Consider the following 25,605-nt stretch of genomic DNA (forward strand, 5'->3'; position numbering starts at 1 on the left):
TCTTCTGCTGTCTCCCGGGGTACACGTTACCAGGAAGCTGTCATTGATGGTGGGGGCAGCTTCTCTGAAATTGAATGTATACATCTTAATCACTGTACCAAATGCCCACCCCAGACCACTTAATTTTTTTAACAAATTATTTTTTTGTGGTTCAATACATAGAGGTTTAGTAGTAATAAGTAGATTTGTCTTCATATGCTTTTGTTTGCTTAAAATCTTTGTTGACTTGATTGAAGAAAGGAAGAGGTTCTGAGTTTCTATAAGAGAGACATGGATTGTGTATGCTGTCATCCTAATTGTAGGTACAAGAAGACATCAGTGCGGTTTCTGTGCTGTCAGCAGCTTTGCTGAATAGAGTGGTGAATTGCTTCTTTTCCGTTACATCTCTAAACTTAGTACCGTCAACATACAAGAGAAGAGTGTGCAATAGCTGCAATTCACTTAATGTGTTGTAAACCTCTATCACATGACTATTCATCATTTGCTATAAAATACAGTTTCCTAATATATGTTACTGACCTAAGTATTCCAGGCATAATTTGAAATAGCTGTGAAGGAATGTCATAAAGCAAAAATGAGCTTAATATTGTATTTTTATTCTTTCTATGAGATTTATGTTGGTATAAAATTGTCGATCTTTCTTGATCTATAGATGGAATTCAGGAAAATTTATTGTAGTACTAAATACAAGTTACTCTTCTTTTAATTAAAAGTATTCAGAAACATCAACGTCTGACTTGATTTGAACGTTTTTGAGAAACTATTTTAGAAATTACGCAAAAGTCCAGATTTGACACTGGCTAGTTCTTGACATTGACAGGTTATTGTACATACTTCCTTAACTACAGAAAACCACTGGATTTGCTGACAATTTTCCCTATCTTGGTACTGCTAATGTTAGATCAGAAGATTACTCAATAAGTGTGACAGTTACTATTCTGTTCTTTCTCTTCCAGTTGCAGAAGTTACAGAGCTTTGAAGAATGGCTGATGAACGGAAAGATGAAGCAAAGGCACCTCACTGGACCTCAGCCCAACTAACAGAGGCATCCGCACATCCCCATCCTCCTGAGATTAAAGATCAAGGCGGGGCAGGGGAGGGACTTGTGCGAAGTGCCAATGGATTCCCATACCAGGAGGATGAAGAGGGTGCCTTTGGCGAGCATGGGTCGCAGGCCACCTATTCAAATACCAAAGAGAATGGAATCAACGGGGAGCTGACCTCAGCGGACAGGGAAACAGCAGGTAATAGAGGGTTCTTCTGCTCTATGCTTTGAAGTCATTTAGGTGTGAAAGTAGATTCATTTTCAGGGCTGATCTCTTTCACTAGTGATAGGACTGGCTTCAAGTCAGGCAAGAGAAATAGACACCAAAAAAGGAGAGACATGATAACCAGCCCAACATTCCCATTTCTAAACTCCATTCCATGTTGCTATTTCATTTCGATGATTTTAATTTTTATGCACAAATGCTTCAGTATATGGTGATACTGTGTGCATTTTAATTTGATGAAAGGAAGCGTCTCAAATATTTTCTCCTTGATTCTGTTGAATGACATCAGATCTCAATCTGGTGAATTGTTGGTAGCGTTTTTACTTTTTAAGGGAATATAAAATCCATATCTACCCCACCTGTAAAACTAAAAAGAAAAAGAAACAGAAGCAAACATATCTATACAGCAACCATTTTACAATTTCTGCAGATGCATGTAATTTTTTTTAAGATTTATTCATTTTTATTACAGCCAGATATACAGAGAGGAGGAGAGACAGAGAGGAAGATCTTCCATCCGATGATTCACTCCCCAAGTGAGCCGCAACGGGCCGGTGCTGCGCTGATCCGAAGCCGGGAACCTGGAACCTCCTCCAGGTCTCCCACGCGGGTGCAGGGTCCCAATGCATTGGGCCGTCCTCAACTGCTTTCCCAGGCCACAAGCAGGGAGCTGGATGGGAAGTGGAGCTGCCGGGATTAGAGCCGGCGCCCATATAGGATCCCGGGGCTTTCAAGGCGAGGACTTTAGCTGCTAGGCCACGCTGCCGGGCCCAGATGCATGTAATTTAGACTCGGGCACTTTTAAAGTGATTTCCCTCAATAATTACCTTTATTCTATTGTTGATATTATCATGGTATCATTATATAATGTTAATAGTATGAACATTAAGCTGTATTATAGTATTGTTTGCCATGTTTTTTTGTATTTGTATTCAGAGTTTATGACAAACTCTGACAATAAACTGCAGACAACAACTTAACCTCAAAATAGCAGGTAAACCTACTAGGAAAGTCTTTAGTAAGAGAGACTATAGCCCTTCAAAGGCATCCCTTACTTATTCAAAAACTGTTTTTTACACTCCAGAATTGGTTGATAACACTTACCAACTATATTCTCTGTTCAAAAAAATCAATTTTAACAACGAATCATAAATTATTTCAACAAAGGAGAATTTACTGAGGTACATATAGTACTTTTAAAACCACTTGCACAGCAAAGTATAGTAGAGACCACTATGAGCCACATTATATTTTTTTTAAAGATTTATTTTTATTACAAAGTCAGATATACAGAGAGGAGGAGAGACAGAGAGGAAGATCATCTGTCCGATGATTCACTCCCCAAGTGAGCCACAATGGGCCAGTGCGCGCCGATCCGAAGCCGGAAACCAGGAACCTCTTCCGGGTCTCCCACGGGGGTGCAGGGTCCCAAGGCATTGGGCCGTCCTCGACTGCTTTCCCAGGCCACAAGCAGGGAGCTGGATGGGAAGTGGAGCTGCCGGGATTAGAGCCGGCGCCCATATGGGATCCCCGGGGCGTTCAAGGCGAGGACTTTAGCCGCTAGGCCACGCTGCCGCAGGGCCCTGAGCCACATTATATTTTTACAGATTTACTTATTTGGAAGTCAGGGACACAGAGAAAGAGGAAAAGACAGAAAGAGAGAGAGAAACAGAAGGAGGGATATAGTAGGCAGGGAGAGAGAGAGAGAGAAAGAGAGACTGTTTCAGTCTCCAGGTGGCTGCAGTAGTCAATATTGGGTTCAAGGAACTTCATCCAAATTTCCCCCATGGGTAGCAGGGACCGAACACATGGACCATCTTCTGCTGATTTCCACAATCAGGGACTAGATCCGAAGCTGATCAGCCAGGACATGCACCAGTACTGATTTGCATACTGGCATCACATGTGAAGGCTTCACCCATTACACCACAATGCTGACCTCAGCCACATTGTATTTTAAGTTATTATTTATTTCAGAGAGGACCAGGAGCTATGTATCAGCCAATCTGCTCTTTTATGATTCACCTACAACCTATGCATTTCACTCCTTTTAGGGATTTTCTCCAGACCCAATAATCATGACAAATATCTCAATGATCCGGTCCCAGCTATGTATGGTGGTATCCAGGTCATCAGTGATGGATACTAAAATCTTTCCTCTGCTTCCTTCTCTAGTATAGTGTTGTCTTTATTTGTAGAAATAAACCTTTTGCATGTTTTTCATTCATTTGTATGAATAGGATCACGCAATAAAAGCTTTCCATATTTCACAGCATGATCCCCTACCTTATTTCATCAAAGTTGGCACACTTCAATAAGGAGTCTCAGTTTAGTCTATCCAAACTGTCTTTTCTAATGTCCCCCTTCATTTATGAAGTGTAGTAAATTTGAAGATGGCAGCCCATGATCAGTTTATACTTAACATTATGCACAAAGTGGTAGGGGAACTGGGAATGTTAACAGACAGTAATATTTTAAGTTGTTTCTTTAGAGCTGACTCATGTAGGTTTTGTCTCCTCTATAATTTAAAGCTGTGACACAGAAAGGTGAACAAAATGATTTTCCTCAGCTGTAACATAATTTTTGACACATCGAGATCTTTTTCTTGCAACAAACTGTTCCCAAAGTCATGAAAAAAAATAATGTTATTGAGAATCAAACTACTTAGGGAAGACTATTATAATAAAACAAAATATCATGTTTAAATTGTTTTCAAAAGCATGAATGCTAAGAGCAGTGGCTTACAATGATCCCTTCTTATTGTTGCTACCTTATCTGTATTGAAGAAAACAAAGAGGAATACCTAACTATGCAACAATAAGGAGCCTCATCTTTATGTTATTCATCCAGGCATGCAACCCCAACTCGGGTTAGTCTGAGTCTCAAGATAACACCATGCTTATTGCCAAAGAACAGAAGGAATGATTTTACTACAACTTCTACTACTACATTTCTTCAGAAAATGGAAAACAAAAAGATAACCTTTCAACTGATATCTTAAGGGCATGAAAAAGCCACTGATTTCTGTAATCATTATGTACATGACTTGGCAATATAGCTGGGTGTGAATTCATTTGGTATCCCATTCTCTTTTGATCAAATTCCATCCTCTCTGTAGCTGTTAATATAATTATTTTGAATACAATGTTTTCTGATAGCAAAGATAGGAGTCTGAAAAACAAATGGTATGTTTTTTGCCTGCTCTGAAAAACATTATTATATTGCTGTTGTTCACTTCTCATCTACATGGAAGTAACAATTTTTTAATTCTATCCATTCTTTAAAGACGGTTTAGTATACAGTTACAGAAATGTTTATAGAACTATAGCTTAGAAACTTGCATAAGATAGTACCCTTCTATAGTGCTCTTAATATATAAATCAAAATGTGCTTCAGTGTTTAAAGTGCCATCATATCTCTTCGTTTTTTTAATACATTTCCATGAATGTCTTTCCATTAATGTCTTCACTCATAAATGGGAATGGCTGAGTGACTTGCTCAAGGTTACGTTAGAAAATGAGAGAGCTGATTTGTGTTCCTCATGCTCGGGAATCCCAGGATGTTCTGTGGGATATTTTTCCAATGAGTTGCCATCTCCTTGGCTCTAGACTGTTGCTTGTGCTCTTTCGCTACTCCACTGCCACACCCTGAGAAGCACACTGCTTCAGAGCAAGTGTTGATTATGGCCAAGAAGGGCAGTTCTGTTGCAGAACTCTCATGTGTATGTCCTTCAGTGAAAATAGCAAATCAACAGTGTTTCTGCTTTTCAGCTTGAGCAGAGAAGGAAAGGAGGCCGTTCTGAGATGTTTATAAATGTGAAAAGATTGATGCATTTAAAAACCAAGTTTTAACTTATCTAAGGTACAATGCCTAAAACATTGTGAGTAGGAGAAGCACTAGTCACAGTACAAGGCACCATAAGCACCATGCAATTTAAGTGACGTCTTTCTCCCTGGATAAATAGAATATAAAATGGTATTTTGTCAGTTTAATACCCAGTATTTCCCAGAGCACCTTTGTTGCTCTAACTTTTCCAAGCATAGACGGCAGGTCCACTCCCTGCCAAGGAGGTAAGAGCTGCAAAACCCTTTTCTATATGTGGTCACCTTTTTTTCCCACTGTCTACTAACTTGGGGTAGGAGAGAACCACTTCTTACTGCCAAACTACATCAGAATCTGGGGATAGGGATAGTCATTTGGTGTTATCTTAGAGAGCCTAATGTGGGTGAAAATGTTCTTAGGGTGTTGCTTGAGTGGTTTCAGTAGTTATGAGATGTTGGTTTTGTTGCTCCAAGGTTGAGAATATCTTTCCAAGGTCTATTGTTTGACAAAGTCCATCTTAGTGCACCCACACATCCACAGTTGCTACAAAGCTTGGCTAGGAGAGCTGTCCAATCTGCTCTGGTTTCATCCTCTGATGAGGCACTCGACATCCTCCACTGGCCTAGATGAGCTGGTTGTCGTGTCCCCGAAGTGCCTCTGGGCATGCTGTCCTCTATGCAGACATCAGCAACTGAGGAGGACAAGTCCAAATATATGTATTCCAAGGTCGAACCACATGTCCTTTGATTTTCCCTGTGGTAGAAATTTGAGTCCAACTATTTAGTTGTGGAGTCCCCCAAGAAACCTTGCCTGGGATAGCCATAGACCTGACTCTTGTGTACTAGCTAGTGTGTGATCCACTGCAGTCAGTTGCTTGGTCATTTCTATTCTCAGCTGTTTCTTCCATGCAAACCAACAGGTGCTATGGCCAAGCCCAACCCAACCCATCACAAACCCAATCCGTACACACACCAACAGAAACTGCAACCTAGTTGGGGTGACTCCCAATAACTCCCACCAAGCCCAGCCCCCAGTCCCAGTTCTTGTGCATGTGGCATATGCAACATTTTAGTCCAGTACATCCACATCCTATCTGGTTCTTATATACACCCATGGGTAGCTTAATGTGACTCACTCCCAGATCCAGCCCACATATATGCTGATGGGTGCTGTCATCTGTTCATCCCGGCCCATCCCCAGCCCTGGCTTCATCTCACCAACGGGAGCAGCAGCCTAGCAGAGGAGTGCCCAGAGTCCCCTAACTAGACCCATTCCCAGCCCCTGCTGTTGTGCTTACCAGAGTACAGTGGTCTAGCCGACGTGACTTACGCCCTGCCCTGGCACTTGTCAGCAGATGCTATAGCAAAGCCCACCTGATTAACACTTATTCTGACTCTCACATGTCCCAGAGGAGACAGTGGCCTCGCCTGTCCCGACCTGCAGGACACGACGCTCAAACCCCGAGGATAGACTGGGAATGCCGGACTGCTAGCCCAAGAAACACACTGACACACGTAGTTCGTGAATGAGAATGCCCGTGCTTTTTATTTTACTCCTCATATATATATATATATATACCTTTTTCTCTAGGGGAGGAGAGAAAGGGGAGGGGTTTCCTGGAACTAATCATCTACATTGAAACAGGGGAGGAATGAATTCTCTATATTAAAACAGGGGAGAAACTAATTATTTGAACAGGAACAAGGGTGGAGGTTCTGTTCTGCTTGCTTTGCATGGGATGTTCTAGCTGCAATATCCTGCTTGCTGTGGCCCTGCTTGCCCAAGGCAAGTTTTGCAACGGAGGCAGGCCAACAAGTCTAAGGCCGTAAGTCTGTAGCTCCTAACACTATCCTAATCCAGTCATCCCCCAAATCCAGCTCACATGTGGGCCACCAAGTGTATGTAGTAGCCTTGCTCAGTCTGATCTGCCCCCACTCCCAGCTATCACACTTAGCAGTGGGAGCAATGTCCTAGCAGGAGAGTCCCTGAAGTTCCCCTTCAAGTCTCTCACCTAGCCCAGGTTTTACACATGATGATGGGTGTTATGGCTCTATCTGGCATGGCCCTTCTTGCCCTGCATCCTGTCCTAGCTCTTGCATCTGCTAGTAAGTGCTGCATACTGACCCAGCCAAGCCTACCCACAGGCTCAGCCCACATGTATGCCAAGCCTACCCACAGGCTCAGCCCACATGTATGCCAAAGGGCACTATCCCAAGCTGGGTGCTGTCCTGCTTGGCCTCAGCTGCTCCCTGCCTCAGCTCTCACACTCACCAGTGGGAGATGTGGCCTAACAGGAATTCCCCAAGTTCCCCCATCAAACCTTATCCCCAACCTAGGTCTCACATGCATTGGTGAATGCTTTGCCCAGCCTGACATAGTCCCAGTATTTATCAGCAGGCACTGTGGCCTTGCCCAATTGGCCTGTACCTATTTCAGCTCTCACCAGTAGGTGTTACAGCTCAGTCTAGCCCTGCCTGACCCATCCCCAGAGCCAGCTCTTGTGTGGACTGGCAGGTGCCACAACCTAACCCAGCACACTCAACACCCACTCTGTCTCTTGCAAGTGCCAGTGGGTGCTGGGGCTTACCCAATCCAGCCTGCTCCTGGACCTCACTCTTACACATGCCAAGGGGCACTGCAGCCATTTTAAGCCCAGTTTCCCCAAGCCCTGGCTGTCATGCTTCACCAGTGGGACCACAGCCTAGCAAGGGAGTCCCCTTAGATCCCCTTCTAGGCCTTCCAGCCCAGATCTGCTATAGTTAACACAAGTTTGGCATTAACCAGCCCAGAATGCCTGCTAGTTATTGGCTGCTTTTATCTCAGCAGTTGACTAAGTACAAGGCAACCTAGACAGTTACCTACAGCCAGCGAAGCCGTATCTTCTAATGCATTTCTAGTGCTTCAACATACACATAGTTACAACCCCCAAGCACAAGTTTATCACTGCTTGAATCATAAATTTAATCATGTAAACATGTGCTGGGGAAAGCTTTGTATCTCTGCAATGCAGAAAGCTGAGTATTCCCTTAAGGTTCCTTTTCCATCCTAGAACATGCAAATCTACTCTTTCCTAGTCTTCCATTCTTCCTTGACTCCATTTCTAAGCTTAAAATGTACTAAATTTACAAAAATGAGTCAGTATCCTCTTTAAGATAAGACCTGTTGTATATAATACTCCATCAATTTATGCACCGCGGAGTAGTGCACAGCCAGCCCTGTGTGCAAAATGGCTAAAGCCATGTGCAACCCTCCCCCCAAGGCAAATAAACAAGCAGGTCTAGCAGTACAAGAGGTTGCAGATTTTCCTTTCCTTGTTGCCATGCCAACCACTCATTGCTCTGGCTGCCATTTCCCTGAGCTCTGCAGAGAGGGAAGTGTGCAGAGCAGTTATTTAGCATTCAAGGGTGGATCTGCGGAAAGCCACACGGCCTCTCCACGAACGTCTGGGCCTCACAACACTGATGGATGAGGGAAGAACATGAGGATCTTCTCAATGTTTTCCTTCTAAAGGTTAGGCATCTGGGACTAGACAGAGAAATGACAAGGACTGATAGAAAAGGCAGTGCCACAAGGTTTGTACTTAATATTTATTTATCTTCTGTGATCTGCCAGATGAAACAAATGACAGGTATTAGCTTCTATCATAATATACTGTGTCCTGTTGAAGAATAGGAAGATCTGCATCTAATTTGGGACTAGTTGTATTACATGGGCTGTCTAGAAGGAATTGCGTCTGTTACTCGTGGTATGGGCTTTTATGTAGCAGTCACTGCCAGTTATAGGAAATTTCCTACAAATTGGAGGAAAAGATAGGCAATGGATAAAGTTGTTTTTGTTTAAATACGCAACTATGGGTGAGTCTGGCCCGTAACCATCTGTCTTTGCTCCTCAGTCAAAGGGTAAATGTGGGATGAAATTGTCTTATGCCAGTAATCATGAATTCAAATATGAGGGGGGAAAAAGTTGGCTTCTCAGGACTTGTTTTAATTAAACCCAATGACTAACAAATTGAATTATGATTTTATTCCCTGGAATTTTAATTGCCTACAAATACTTCAAGTTGTGAAGAGCCAGGCTTTATGTAACACATGTAATGTGATATTTAAACAGTGATTAATTGCATACACTTATACTCCTGTGAGTGTTACTCAAGAATATTCCTCCCATACACTGTGGAAATCAGTTTTGATTCATGTCTTGCTGTGTGCTACATGTCAGAGCCACATCATAAACGCTAGAAAGAAAAAAAAGAAAACAAGTTTTATTAGATGAGTGCCTTGACAGTTTGAAAATTTAGTTCCCTGACTATGAACCATATTTTATGCAACAGATTTTTGCTAATAATTTAGGCTTATTTATGAAAATTATTCTGTCTGATTTGTTCTTTCTTTTCAAGATTGGTTAGCTGTCATTCTTCCCCCTTCCTCTACAATCCTTAGCAAATTTTCTTTCCTCTGAGTTGCTCTCATGTTTTTCTTTAATTTTAATCTGTTTTTTTTTTCTTTTAATGTTCTCCAATTTCTTGAGGCTGGAAAGGATTTCCACTTAGAGAAAAATTGTAAACAATTTATCAGATGTTTCTTATTTGCTGTGAGAGGTGACAAGGATCTATAATGGAAGTGAAACTTCCTGGATTCATTTTTGGGCTGTCAGAACCTTTGGCTTACCAGGCTTAGTCATGCCTTTATCGAGTCCTTATTACATTTTGAGGTATTTCTCTTGACGAAAATACAGGGGAAAAAAGATAAAAAGAAAAATATGAAAGCAATTTTGGATAAATGAATGCTGAATTGTTTGTCTTCAGGATATATTCAACTTTAAGGAGCATATGGTTTTTCCTAGAAGTATAAGAAATATATCGATGTTTATATATGTTTTGGTTATATAGTTTATACTTATCAGAGAAAAATATTTGCTGTTGAATGCCAAATGCCGCCCTGAAGCTGGGCTTTGGTTTGATGGCATTTGCTTTTGAGGTTAGTAAGTATAATACGGAGAACCTAGCTGTTGTCAGTCCCCTGTGTCACCTCCGCACGTTGCTAGGGGAGGAAGTGATGAAGGACCCTTTCTGCCTCAGTGCACCAAGTCTCTTTCTCTTCCTGTCATTCCCTCACACTTCACTGCATCTTAACTCATTGCTTAGAAAATACGCTCTGGTTGTCAGGGGAGTCTGGAAATGCATCTCAGGAATAGATGAATAGATCAACCGGTGCTGCATTGCAGACTCGTCTTCCGGCCATGTCTCACCTGGCATTGTGAGTCCTAGGGTAAGGATCCTTCATCCTGTCTGCTCACCATGTTGTTTGCCTCACCGAAGGAGTGGCTGTTTGGTGACATAGAAAAAAAGCAGTTTCAAAGCCTGACAGACATGTGTACTAGGCTCTTGGGCAACTTATTAAAAATACTCAAGTGCTTGGTGGTGATTAGAACACAGAAATGAGAGTAAAACTCTGTTTGCAATTTATTTCATTAATATTCAAAGTTTAAGGTCAGATTAGGAAGTAGCACATAAACAGAAAAATCATCCTTGTAGGCATTATTCAACTTCAGCAGCCCAGTAATACTATTCAAGCTTTACAGGCAAAATTTTCCATTTGAATACAGTTCCAGGCAGTGCCAGCATAGGAGCACCTCTGATTCCTACAACAGCATCGTTAGCACGGGTGGCCAGACCTATATTGAACTAAGAATCTTCTCATTTTACCCAAATCACATTTTGCCCAGGCAACTTACAGTGGTCTCATGTACAGACAGCACTATTCAATGTGATGGAAAAACGTTGTGGAAGGGTACAAATTCTTGGGCAAATTACTGAAAAACACAAAATTGAAGATCAGCAACAGACACTGCTCTCGTCCTCTCAGAAGAGTCTCTCTCTTTTGAACACCTCTCAGTGTTAAACTTGCATCTTGTTAAGAGCATCAGTCATAGCAAACCCTTGACTTAGGTTTCTTGTTACTGTTTTTTATCCCCTAGTTATAAATGCTTTGTAGGTAGAAATTATGCTTTGTTCATCTTTCTGTTCCTTTATGTATATAATACTGTGCTTATATTTCATGATAAATATTTTAACAAATATTCTTTGAATTAATATAAATGTCAATGTTAGTAACCATGTATATTTTGAAAATGAAAAACATCATAAAGAAAATAGTACTATGAGATTATGCCATACATTTGTGAGAAAGATTGGAAGAGAAGAATATTAACATAAACGGGGAGAATTGAGAAACTATTACAGGCTTGATTGAGAATACAGACTATAGAATTAGTTGTAACACAAGAAACTAAGTAGGAATTTCAAAATAGTTAAAGAATATAATGGAAGACCTAATTAACATGGTGTGAAAATGAGAGTGTATACTGGGAATAAAGAAAACATCATTGACTGAAGACAACCATTAAGACTTGTAACTGGAAATGGTGTCATTTTGATGAAAATTACTTAGCTGGAAGGAATATGAAAAGTCAGAGTAAATAGCCTTTCTTAGAGATACTCGTAATCTAACAGTGAAGAAACACCTGATACTGAGTTAATTCTTGTGATCAGTCCTTCAAACTGAACCCGGTATAGTAATTGCCCTGGTTTGAAAGGGTTGCTGAGATATCTTATTAATGGGACTCTGAAGTATGTGTACTTCTCGAACCTCTGACTGCAAGAATTCCTTTACCATTCTAGGTAAGGAGATAGAGATTTCATTCCTGATGAGTGGACTATCCAGTTCTTAAGGCAAATGGATTTTGCTAAGTCATGTACTCAATTTCGTTTTTTCCTTAAAAGAATACGCCAGTATTGGTTTGAGAGATCTAAGAGTTCCTAGCTTTGAAATTCAACCTCATCAAAAGATCAACAATGAGACATTTCTATCCATTTCATCTTGGAGGCTATAAAGTGATTGATAACTGGAGAGTTACTAGGTAGTTAAGGTCATTTCTATATTAAATTAACTGGGGAAAATTATACTAAAGAAAACTTTAATTCCTATTAGTCATATTTCTTTCATTTTTGAGTAAATTGTTTTGTTTATTTGTTTTTTTTAAAGATTTATTCATTTTATTACAGCCAGATATACAGAGAGGAGGAGAGACAGAGAGGAAGGTCTTCCATCCAATGATTCACTCCCCAAGTAAGCAGCCCGGTGCGCACCGATCTGATGCCGGGAACCTGGAACCTCTTCCGGGTCTCCCACGCGGGTGCAGGGTCCCAATGCATTGGGCCGTCCTCGACTGCTTTCCCAGGCCACAGGCAGGGAGCTGGATGGGAAGTGGAGCTGCCGGGATTAGAGCCGGCGCCCATATGGGATCCCGGGGCTTTCAAGGCCAGGACTTTAGCCGCTAGGCCATGCTGCCCTTGTTTATTTGTTTTTGAAAGACAGCAAGAGCTCCCTTCCTTTAGTTTCCAGATCTCCTGGCCTCTACAGAGCAAGCAGTCCCATCCAACTTTCCCACATGTGTGGCAGGAACCCAAGAGGTGGAGATAAAACTACACTAATAGGGGATGCTGCTGTGACTCCAATATGGGACGCTACTCCAAGACAGGGCATTGCTGTGACTGAACCACAATGTTGCCCACCCCAACCCTGCCACTTTGTGTTTTCTAATTCTAGGTACTAAAAAAAAATTACCTTAGGAGGAAACCAACAATCATCGTAATAATAATTCCAACAAGAAATTTAAAACAAGAAATCAATTCATAATATACATTTTCTTCGTACCGCATTCTGCATCTTAATACCCAAGGTCACTTTAAGCTTTCATTTAAAATTGGCAATTGTCTGCTTCTCTTAATTGTCTGCTTCTGTTATCAACCTAAACGCTTTGTGACCAAAGCATTGAAAAGATTAGAATAAATCTGCTTTCTCAGAGAGATACTGAAACAGAAAGACTGACATGCAAAAAGCAGATTTTTCTTTTTAAAAAGTAAGCATTATTGAGGCTGGAACAGTGGCTTTGCAAGCTAATCCTCAACCCACAGCACCAGCATTTCTTGTGGGCAACAATTCCATCATATCTGCTCTACTTCCAATCCAGCTTGGTAAAACAGCAGAGGGTGGCCCCAGTCTTTAGAACCCTGCAGCCATGCAGGAGATCTGGAAGAAATTCCTGACTCCTAGCTTAGGATTGGCTCAGCTCCAGCCCTTGTGGCCATCTGGGGAGTGAATGTGCAGATGGAAGATCTCTGTCTCAAAATTTCTCTCTCACAGTCTCTCTCTGCTTCTCTCTCTATAAATCTGCCTCTGATTAATACACACGCACGTGTTTATTTATTTATTTTTAAGTTGACATTATTTTGCTATAGTTCCTAAAACATCCACACGTTAATTTTCTCTAGGCCAGTTCTCACCTAATTATTTTATGTCATGATTACAATCAGATAAGAAGCCAAGAGTTGAGTTGGAAGGAAATACAGTAGACACGGAAGAGTCACATTTCAGAACTGTGAGTTTATTCACAGGCCTCTGCTCCCATGAAAGCATCAGTCATCCAGGTGGAAAACATAGTATTTGAAATGCGCTGTGGAACACATGAACTCATCATATATTCTGAATATGACACTGAAAATACTGCTAAAGAACTGTTTGAGTGACAAAACCTTTCTTGTTGGATTCTAATGTTCAAAAGTCAACTGCAGCTACTTAAACTAGCAACTCAGCATTTTAGTACTGCACCATTGGATAAGTGTAAATTTAATCTTCAAACACAAAGAAAAAAGATTAAAGTGTGATTAAACAAATTTTTTGTAAATATCAGGCATCTCTTCATTTGGATAATGAGCCTCAAAAATAGTTTCAACTTCTCTTCATGTTCTGTGTTACAACTTAAAAGTGGAACAACCTAATGCACTTTATGAACACAGAGTTCTTTTCTTCACCTCACTGTTACGTGAACCCAGTAATTTTCCCATCATAGGATTCCCAAATTCTATATGCTGTTAGGTCACAGGTTTCTAATACTGCTTCATTTTATATATTTGTGTATATGGAAAAGGTACATATGGAAAAGGTGGAACATTTTTCAATTTTTTGTCATAGCTTCAGTGTCAGGCATTGCTAGGTGTTGCAGAGACAGAAGCATTGAATCCTCCATAAGCACTAACCTCATGGCTGGTGCCCACATACATCAGCATATCCAAATACAGATGTGACCTTAAAAGCATGAAGTCACTGTTAAAGCGTGAGTCCTGACATATACATGAATATACTTCCAACTTGTGTGTTTTTATTTTGTTTAATCCATGGTTATTTTTAATGGAAAATTCATTTGACTGATATTTAAACTCTCCATTATTATTACTAATAATGTCTCGTACTGAGACCTTTTGGCAGTGTTGTGTTTTGAAACATAGTGGAAAAGATGTAATTTTTCAAAACTCTGTCATAATTACAATCATTTTGATGAAGTGGGAAATAGAACATGTCCTAACTGCAAAAGCATTATCAGTTCCTGTGGTAACTAAATATATATAGTCTATTTATTGATATTAGCGGTTTGCAAAATTTCATGGAGTCAACCTGCCCAATAAACTTACATTTCTCAAATTAATTTAGATTGATACAGGTTTACAATTTGACCTAATTAGTAAAAGTTTAACAGGCTGCAACTGTATAAATATGCATACATTAGCACATTGTAAATTGGCACTGGAAACTGCCAAGCCCACTAGGAATAAAAAGCTTTAAATAGAATATGACAAATATAAAGCTAGAGTTGGATTAGCTTTATATTCACTTACTGTATCTCTTACACTAAGTGAAGTTTTTTCTTACTTCCATCTGCACCCTTTAAATTCGGAGTTAAATTTTCCAATAGGTACTATTTCTGACTTTGCTTTTCAAATGACTTTTGATTTCATAATATAGCATCCTTAACCCAATGCATCCTTTCACTTATAATCCTATTCATTGTGCTCATCTTTCTCCTTCAGTGTAAATACTAAGACAGCTCTCTCAAAGGTCGGAATTCTTCCTTTGAGTGCCTTAAGGTACAATCTAAAGATTAGGAATTTGAATACATAGGTCAAGTTGGAAAAAAACAATGCAAAGAGGAAAATCTCACAGAATACTACATTCCTGTTTTATCAGTTTTCAAGTAAGGGCTTGTGGCAGGAATAGTCAAAAATGTATGGCCATGCTATTGCCTCCCATAAAACACAATTTAAATGTAGGAACACCTTATCTTACTTATGCTTGAATTTCCCATCTAGACTAAGCAGATGCTTTGTCTGTAGCAGGTGCAAAGTCAATTCTACTCAATTTAAATGCCCACTAAAAGTAAACTTTTTCCTTAAGTGCATTTACCTCTATCAACTAACTTTATCTCAGATTAATCTCCCCCCAAAAACCAAATTAATTTTCATTTTAACCACTGAATCTTTAGCAAAAAATTAGGCAGGAAAAATGAGAGTATTGATCTGTAGAAGCAGTGTTGGTTATTGTGGCCTTCTAATTGCAGTAGGAGTCTGACATGCCAATACTGGCCTCTTTAATTATTGGGAAGGTGCCAAGGAAAAAAATAAACAAAACCCCTACAATCTGGTCTTCTAACTTCCTTCATCATCAGTTGATTACAGGAAATAGTTTCAGAGGAACCAATTACACTCCAAATAAAGGAAAGAGGAGAGGCAAGGAACTTTTCTTCCTACTTTCATGAATTGATGTTGGGTATTTGTTTAGCAGAGCGTTTGGAACTACACAGCGCTTTCCTTGTTGACTGGATTCTATCAGCAGGAGCAATTAGGATTGGTTTCCTAGGCAACCCTTCTCTACCCTACTGTGAAGAACCTTTTCTTGACAGGAACATCCTATCTTAAATGGTTTTCTTTTCCTTCTTCCACAAGTGTATGGTAGGCTTATTTGTCATTTCTTTTGAAGCAGCTTTATTGTGTCTGTGATTCTTAGATGCAGAAGCATTTACAGGCTTTTATATTACATATAGTTGAATTTACTGACAGTGTCTCTTTATCTCTTGGCGTGGAAAAAAATCACAAAAATATGTTCTCAATCATATGCCAACTTTTCTGGATTTTTTTCTTCACGCTCTAATTGGTGAATCATTGCATGTTCATGCAATCATAGGTGGTCCTGATGAGAACAGGAAGGGTATACATTCAAAATAAATTTCTGGAACTATCAATAATGTCAATGTCATACATAACTCAGAAGTAAGTTGCCGTTTTCAGGACTATTGAAGTGTCAACTCCATTTTTTTTTTGTTATTAATCAACCTAGAATGATATTGATGCATCACTATAGCAAAATAAATTAAAATATGCTAAAATCAGGACCTCAGACTAAGTTATATTGACATCATAGATACTATGATGAAAAGCTTATGGCTATGATTCAACACAAATCAGCATCAGGGTAAAAATAAATTAAACATAGCTCCCAGTACTTATAAATGCTGAGTAATTTGGTACAATCAAATTTTGCTTTGTATATTATCATATTATTTTAAATAATTCATGAGTGGTGGGGGTCGGTTTATTCTCTATTGGGCAAGGAAATATCTATTTAAAAAAAATAACAGAAGGACCCAGCACAGTGGCCTATCAGCTAAATCCTCACCTTGCACGTGCCAGGATCCAATATGAGCACCAGTTATTGTCCCAGCTGTTCCATTTCCCATCCAGCTCCGTGCTTGTGGCCTAGGAAAGCAGTAGAGGATGGCCCAAAACCTTGGGACCCTGCATCTGTGAGGGAGACCCATAGAAAGCTCCTGGCTTCAAATGGGATTAGCTCTGGCTGTTTCTGGCCCATGGGGAGTGAACTAGCAGACATAAGATCTCCTGTCTCTCTTCCTCTTTGTGTATCTGCCTTTCCAATAAAAATATAAATCTTAAAAAAAAAAGACTTGTCTCATAGTATGGCAAAGACTTTCAAGGCTTATCTAAATTGGCTTAGTCAGATGCGTAATTTAAGTGAACACTTGATATACAGTATTTCATTTAATAGTCACAGCACACCAAAAAAAGATAAGTACCACTTCTATTTCCCACTTTGTAGGTAGGAAATCTAAAAGTAAGAGAGATTGTCATAAAAGTAAGGCTTTGAGGCTGATAAGAGATGGAAGCAGAGTTTGACTCCTGGTTTTACAACACTAAAACCTAGTGTTTTGTAGAGTATTTGTATTACATTGGTATAAACCGAAATGATATCTAAAGAGGGAGGCAAGAAGATGGCTTTATGCACTATTTTGATGATTTCCTACCTGGAAAATATGTAAATTAAATAATGCTAACAAGAAATGCACATGCCTAGTGTAATTACTTGAAAACTTGTGTATAAATAATGAGGTTTATTCATTAGGGAAAATGTAGATGGCTTAGTATGATACCTGTAGTGTGTTAGCAGGTAACTTTCTGTAGATGATAGAAATTGCTTCTGTCTTAACCCATATAGAAAAAGTCTACCCAATATATTCATGCAACTCCTCGCCTAAGGTCCTAATACTGTTTCACTGGAACTGCATTATCACTCACAATTAAAATGTGATATGCAGTACATGTTTGCTTACATTAGGCATGGTTCTGCTAACTGAATTAGTTGAGTGGCATTTGGTGAGCCAGTAGATGGGATTACATTTTTCTTTCTCCTATGCTCCCTATCTCTCAAATAAGTGAATAAATAGTATGTAAGAGTATTTATGACACATCTCTTTTTTTTAGATTTATTTATTTTTACTGGAAAGTCAGATATACAGAAAGGAGTAGAGACATAGAGGAAGATTTTCCATCTGGCTGATTCATTCCCCAAATGTCCACAGTGGCTGGAGCTGAGCTGATCCGAAGCCAGGAGCCCCAAGGGTCTCAAGGCCTTGGGCTGTCCTCAACTGCTTTCCCAGGCCACAAGCAGGGAGCTGGATGGGAAGTGGAGCTGCCGGGATTAGAACCAGTGCCCATATGGGATCCTGGCATGTGCAAGGCAAGGACTATAGCTGCTAGGTTACCCCACCCAGGCCCTGAGATGCATATCTTAACAATATACATAGTTAATGGCTAGTAAAACTCAGGAAAGTAAGCTTATAAAGAGAAATATGTTTAGTCAAGTAATCCAACTTTTAAAATTTAGATAACTGTTGTCCAATGTGAATTGCCGACCTCAGATGCCTGCATTCACTATACATTCAGAGGGAGGTAGAATGTCAATAAGCCACCTAGGTAAAAAAATATAAGGAGATTCCCGTGAACCTGCTTACAAAAATGCACATCTGAGCATTAGCCATAAGAGAATTTCAGTAAAGAATTTGTTCTTACATGTGAATCAAAATTAGGAGATTAACATTAGGTAATCTGACGCAACATGTTAAGACTCTACCTGCAGTGCTGTTAGCCGATGTGGACACAATCTAAGACCCAGCATATCCGCTTCTGACCCAGCTCCTTACTATTGCTCCCGAGAAAGCAATTAAGGATGACTCAGATGCTCGGGATCTGACAGTCACAGGAGAGAAGCAGAAGAAAATGGTGCTCCTGCCGTCAGCCTGGCCCAAGCCCTGCTATTGCAGCCACTTGGAGGGTGAGCAGACAGAAGGCAGTTCTCTCTGTCCCTCCTTCTCTGTGATTCTGCCTTTCAGATAAATTAAAACAAATCTCTAAAAATAAATAGGAGACTGATCTCATTAAATTTGTTTTAGGTAAATAAATGGGGTATTTTTTGGTACTAAGCCATTTCATATGTAATTGCCATATAGTTTATAGAAGTTATGTTCCTTAAAACTTACGTTTTCCACATACATCTGTTTAATCACAAATGAATAGTTTGAGGCATTTTCTTTAGATTTAAGTCATGGCCTTGTCTAGAATGGTATAAGAAAATTATAAAATATACTTCAAGTCATACCTTAAATGAACTTTCTTTTTCAGTGTTTCACTAACAGCAAAGTTACATTTTTCATATTTTTATAAACAGTTTTTCAAAAGCGCTATGCAAGTTATTTTTCTTTAATTTTATGCTTCTATTGCTTAGCTCCCAGAATGCACTTTTCTTTTTTTTTTTAAGATAATTTGTTTTTATTGGAAAGGCAGATACACAGAGAGGAAAGACAGAGAGGAAGATCTTCCATCCGATGGTTCACTTCCGACGTGGCCACAATGACTGGAGCTGAGCCAGTCTGAAGCCAGGAGCTCTTCTGGGTCTCCCACACAGGTGCAGGGCCCCAAGGCTTTGGGCTGTCCTTCACTGCTTTCCCAGGCCACAAACAGGGAGCTGGATGGGAAGCAGGGCCACCGGGATTAGATTCAGCCCTTATGGGATCCTGGCACATGCAAGGCGAGGACGTTAGCCACTAGGCTATCGTGCCAGGCCCCCAGAATGCACTTTTTTTTCTCCTCCCCTTCCTCCCTCCACCCTGCTCTTCCTGCTCCACTTGCATCTTCTTGAGTTTACATACATGTTTGTGTTCCATTTCCTGTTTAAGAAATAACACTTTTAAGGAAAAGATGGCAAAAAATGAAATTTTAATCTGTCTAGGCTATTTGGTTACTTTGCTCTTTGCTACCTGCTTTGGGTGACTTGCTTTATCTTTTCTTCTGTTTCTGTTTATTGCAGAGGAAGTGTCTGCAAGGATAGTTCAAGTAGTCACCGCTGAGGCTGTAGCAGTCCTGAAAGGAGAACAAGAGAAAGAAGCTCAGCATAAGGAACAGCCTGCAGCTCTGCCTTTAGGTAAATGAGAAGGACCTCGACTCAGGGGCTTTGTCTGTTGCCCCTGCCATAGGATACAGTCTTCTGAATCCCAATTTAGGTCTCATACTTTATCCTTATCCGCAATATTCATCAAACGCTTCCAATGTGATATACTGGGACGCATTTTTACTTTCCTCAGCAGATTCGTTGTAGTCATTGGGTAGTTTTTAGGATGATTAGCTGTCAGATTTTCCCCCCAAATGTTTGTATTTAATGTTTATATTTAATATATTTAATAAAGAATATTAGTTTGTTAATTTATTAGTTTATTAGTTTAACAAAGGAGAATAGTTTATAAAATTATAAAGAATAAGTTAATGCTTTTTAAAATATTTGTGACCACCCCAACTCATAGGAAAGTGTGGTAAAACTGTAATTAGAAATAATCATTCCTTATATATGTTTTAGTGAGTGATTATCTATATAATGATCTAGTTTGTGTCTTCCTTACCTGCCTAATAAAACCTGTAGCCAAAGCAGGAAGTGCTGACCCTACCAGCATTTTCTATAAGGACTTACAGTCTGCATTTCACAAGGCCTAAAAACTGTACATAACCATTTTTCTTTCTTACAAGTTAATGCATGTATAACATTTGATATTCTGTTCAGTATCTTTTAATAAACAACCAATACAATACATTGCTGTTCTGTTCCAGAATAATAATTTAGAATTCACTCATTATTTTAATAATAAATTTCTATAAAGAGGGAAAACATATACTTTAAATCATTGGTCTTTAGTCAAACCGCTTCTAATCTTTGAAGCATTCTTCTATTACTGCTTTGTGAAAGCAAGATCCCCATCATCTTGGGGATCTAACCATGCTGTTAACTGTGAAATATTACCTTTTTAATTTCCTTTTTAATTGCCTTTTAAATTTTTACCTTCCTGTGAGAGGTCATTAAGAAGGTAAGCATATTGAAGATGACATTGTAGAGTTAACTGTGAATGAATTGTGTGTTTTAGACCTTTTCTCTCTGGGCCTTCCACAGGTGTAAGGCCCACTCTGCTCCCCAGGACATGATTTCTCCATAAAAATTGTATCAGTTTGTGACAGTTTCTATTTTCTTTTCTGAAAACACACACAAAAGTTTTGCAATTAGATTCAGCGGAAAAAAATGATGTTTAACAAATAGGTCACCTAAAATCATTGCGAATGGTCGAGGTAATGTTGGCTTTCAGGTCAAGCCGCAGAACAAGTTCTAATGTATTTTTTAGTTCTTCCAGCTAAAGCCAAGCAAAAATGCCAGCCTGCATTTGCTGTTGTGTGGCAAAACTAGAGGCAAAGTGAAACATTTAACTAATTGAATATGTAAGATGCAAATGAGCAAGATTAATGATAGAATTTTAGGTGGGCATCTTTAATCCATCTTTATGGATGGATTAGAAAATGGGTAGAAAAAAGATTTTTTTGGTGCAAACTGGCTAAATTCATGTCCTCTTTGGTTTCAGTAAAATACAGATCAGCTGAGGGGCCTAAAAATTAGCCAAATGTGGCTTCCAGTTGAATCTTTCCCAGAGACCTTTTTGACAATGGCAAGACTGGCCACACGTCTACCTCCCTAACAGGATTATTTCTTGTGTCTCATTTTTCCATTGTCTGACTTTCAGCAGCTGAAGAGACAGTTCATCTGCCTCCTTCTCCACCCCCATCACCAGCTTCAGAACAGACTGTCCCAGTGGAGGAAGGTAAGACCAAATGGAAGTTTCAGGGTTTGTCTTCTCAGAACGGAAAAACGATGAGCTTCAATCCATAAACACTGGACTCTGATATTGGTTAGTAAGTATATGGCCATGCTTCGGAGCTGTGTGTTTCAAGTAGTCAAGAAGAAACAAAGATTTTAAATAAACATGTAATCGCTTACTTATATAAAGTCGGAAATAGGGAAATACGCTAAATACAAAGGAAAAATAAAACTTGGTAAAGGAAAGAATAGGTCTGTGCTAATGTTACTAGAAAAGCTGTGGAGAACCAGTTCACTTCAAGTGAAACAAGTTAGACAGGAAAGATACAATCTTATCTTCTAAATATCTAAAAATATGTAATAAAAATCAGTGCAGTCCTTAGTGCATGAGGAGTGGGAGGAAGTCAGATCCGTTGATGAAATCAATATTTTCCTATGGAGGTGTCAGGAATTGCCTGTATTTTGTTCATCAGTGTATTACCAAGACCTTGTCAAGGACCTGGTCCATAGTAAATTATCCATACATCTTAAAGAATAAATGAGGAAGTTAATAAGTGAATCTGATACTGAGAGCAGTGGACTGGAAGCTGATAGTCTGGCTTCTTTCCTGCTGAGATCCTGTTGTGGTATCACACTCACATGGAATGCCTGTCGGCCTTTCAGTCTCAGGGAATAAACAGAAGGATGCCTTTGAAGAATAATCCTTCAGAATCCGAAATCTGAGATGGAAGGGATTTTTTTCTAGCAAGCCAGTTAGTTAATTTTTGTATATTGCCTGAAACCTACTGGAAAAGACAGAGGAGAGCTACAACTCAACTGTTGTTTCATCAATTTTAATTTTTGTATATGAAAATCAAAAATTTATACTATACCATTTTATCCATGTATTTCTTTCATTACTTTTTGGTTTTATTTCATTTATCACAAAAGACCTATCATTTATAATTAGGCTGCTTTAAAATATTATTTGATTTCTTAAGTATAAAAAGGCAGATCATTTAATTTTGCATTATCAACTGTAATATAATTTATTTTGTCACAGGTGTCTAAACCTAAACGTTTTACCAGGATTTTCTTTCCTATACTGTAGTCCTTTTCTCTTTTTTTTTCTAAATTTACTACCTGAAATAGTATTAAGCATACTAAATTATTCTAATAACGAAACAAAAGTTGAAAGTTGTAACCGGTGTATAACACCCTCTGTTAAGTAGTTAATGCCTTAAACTGTGATTTAACCTTTGGATTTGTGGACTCAATTATTCCTTTTGGCTTCATATCAATTCATTTGGGATATATTTACCAAGCATCTACGGTGCTCCCGACACCCCTTCAAACTCTAGGAGCAAAACTAGCATGATCCCTGCAGTGAAGTACATGCCAACCAATGGAGAACAGAAATTCAGTGAATGAGTTTACAAGTAATTTCCTTCTGCGAATGCTTCAGGAAAGGAGAGAACCTGGAACTTACTAGTTAGAACATGGGAAACCTGACATTGCGATACAATGAAGAGATCATTACAGAGCTGAGTCCAGAAGCATAAAAAGTGTTAGCCAAGTCAAATGGGAGAAAGGGGCTTAGGGGGCAGATGCACCAGGAGGCAGAAGGGCATCTGGTGGGCAAAGATAGAGTGTGGATGAGGAATTGTAGGAACTGAAGGAGTCGTAGTTGGCAAAGAGTGAGAAAATGAGAGAATATTGGAGCAGTGAGAATGAGCAGTAGCCAACCCGGGTAAGGGCCTTGATTTCACTACATCTGCAGAAGGGAGTCTTCCATAAAAGTTGTGTATTCCTCACATTGTAGAAAATATTTCTGAGCTCCTACTTAGAGTCTTTCAAGTGTTAGAGAATCCTCTTACATCAGAAAGGTATGTGCTGTTGAAAGATTAGGCCTCTTAAAAAGTCTGCCTAAAGTGACATTATCGGCTCTTCTTACCCTGAACCAGAGTCAGAGCAGAAAGTTTTATTTCTCCAGGGACCTATAACAGATATAATTAAAATAAGATTCATTTCCACCATTTGGTAACTTGGGTATCAACTTGCCAGAATAACTGTTCTCTTACCTTTCAGAACTGCTTTCTCCCGAGCTGCTTCAATACATTCAGGCAAAATACCAACATATTTGCTATTGAAAGTCACTCACAATGGTTCTCAAGTCAAACTCACATTTTTGTGATTTTTTCCCTAAAATCTATGAAACTATGTGAAGCTCCAATGATTTAAATGGATAATCACTTGTGGATTATGTGAATACTGGTATATATCTTATAAACTGTATCCCATTAAAGATTAGTTAATCTTTTTATGATGAATACATGAAATATATATGTAGTATAGAAAAACTACTGCCGCTGCTTGTTTTAAACTACACCTAACTTTATTTTATAAATATATATATATATATACACTTTTTTAAGTTTAGTCTTGTCAGAAAATAAATTACTGACAATTACAAGATTGAAGTATACTCTTTCAGTCTATTTAGCTTGTTAAAAAAAAAAAAAAACCATCCCAAATTCCATCAGTGTGTTGCTTTAGCAGAAAGGATAAGGGAGCAGGGGGGTTCCTTTACTTTGTCCAGGGGATCGTTTATTCTCCTTGACAGAATATCAGACTACTTTAAGGACATAGGGACTACCATTCACTTACACAAATGAAGGAGAGTTTTTGGGCCAAATCAGGTAATTCTGTGGTTGTTCAAGGTACATTTTTTTTAAAGTTGTTCTGTCCCCTGATGCTTCTACTAAAACTAATTTGTTAATTATCTCAATTATGACTACTCACTTATCATTAATATTAATAATTCCAACAATATGTGCTAGGTACATATTCTTAGAAAAATTTATAAGAGGTTTTGATGAAGAATGTGACAGGTAGCACACTTCAAAAGGAAACCATCATTTATAAGCCATGCTGTAGTAGTGAGGATATTCTTAAGTTAACCTTTATTTTCTTTGGGGCCTGACTATCATAGCTGTCATTTGGATTACACTGTTAGATTTCAGAAATGTATGCAAGCACAATGGAGTCATCTGAAAATGCATCCAGGAGCCCTTCTGCCCTCTTAGGTTGACCCCAGAATTCAAGGGTGATATTTTCCTATGTCGTGAGTATAGTGACTTAATAATTGTTAAACTGAAAGCAATTTTTACTCTAAATCATTCTGGGAGCAGCAGTAGTCATAGGCAAAGTGAGGAATCTTCATTCAGAAACGTGCAGAATGGGAAAGTCGTAGAGATTGTGGGAAACAACTTAAGTGTGACCATCTACCTTTTTGCATACTCTATGGGGGCGGGAGTTGCGATGTCTTAGTAATTATAAATCAGAATCACTGATATCCAATGTAATGCTGTCTCTTATAAAAGTGACTGCTCAATTTTATCAAAGGGGCTTACTTTAATGAAGTATTAAGTTTCAAATGCTTTTTCTCTTCAGAGAATATTTCAATAAAAATAAACTGGGGAGAAGTTATTCTTCCATTAAATTCAAGTAGTGTTCAGTTTTGACCTGGCAGTTATGGAAGGAACTAAGTGCATTTCCAAGTTTCATAATATTACACTGTCCTTTACTTTATCACATTATTGATTAAATTAGTATATTTTGTGGCAAAAATGAGACCCCCCCCCGAAATGTTTATTTGTAGTGGAAGAATGAATGCATTCAGTCTTGACCTTAAACAAGAGAAAATTGCAGCTATGAAATAAGTTCAACTTTTCATGAGCTTCTCAACCCCAAATTTGATGTGTCAAGTAAGGGTTTAGTACTTTCACACTTTCCACATTTTCACTTTTTTGCTCCTAGCAGATACATTATACTCATATTCTGAGATACGTTGTACTCATTTTCACCTTCTTTTGGTCACACTGTAGAGTTTTATATCTAAATTAATGCCTCATTCAGCCTAAATTCCTGATTTAAGCCCAAGTCAAACCTCAAAATACACAATTACACTGTATCTTTAATGTGTCTCTTATAAAAGCACTACACTGATATTCTGAAAATAAATGATTTTCAAGTGAAAACCCCTTGTGACAAGCTGCAATATTAATGTCCTGTTTAAAAAAAACATGCTCCAAAGAAATACTTATGATCTACTAATTCATCATTCCTCTGCTTACCAACTTGAATGATATGTTCCATAATCA

General features: G+C 38.9%; 1 protein-coding gene across 7 annotated transcripts in view; it reads left to right on the forward strand.

Moving 5' to 3' along the window:
• The window catches only part of MAP2 (microtubule associated protein 2), a 210,951-nt gene that overhangs the window by 147,223 nt on the left and 38,123 nt on the right, over nucleotides 1-25,605 (forward strand). For 5 of the 7 annotated variants that reach the window (XM_036493175.2, XM_036493202.2, XM_036493203.2 and 2 more), the window contains exons 4-6: nucleotides 957-1,244; nucleotides 19,643-19,756; nucleotides 21,390-21,467. In XM_036493175.2, the coding sequence (XP_036349068.2) occupies nucleotides 983-1,244; nucleotides 19,643-19,756; nucleotides 21,390-21,467 (454 nt within the window). In that variant the 5' untranslated portion in view covers nucleotides 957-982. The remainder of the gene's footprint in view (nucleotides 1-956; nucleotides 1,245-19,642; nucleotides 19,757-21,389; nucleotides 21,468-25,605) is intronic. The other 2 variants (XM_036493207.2, XM_036493205.2) reach the window with 1 other exon arrangement.

This window comes from Ochotona princeps, chromosome 5 (assembly GCF_030435755.1).
Source record: "Ochotona princeps isolate mOchPri1 chromosome 5, mOchPri1.hap1, whole genome shotgun sequence".
Lineage (NCBI taxonomy): Eukaryota > Metazoa > Chordata > Mammalia > Lagomorpha > Ochotonidae > Ochotona > Ochotona princeps.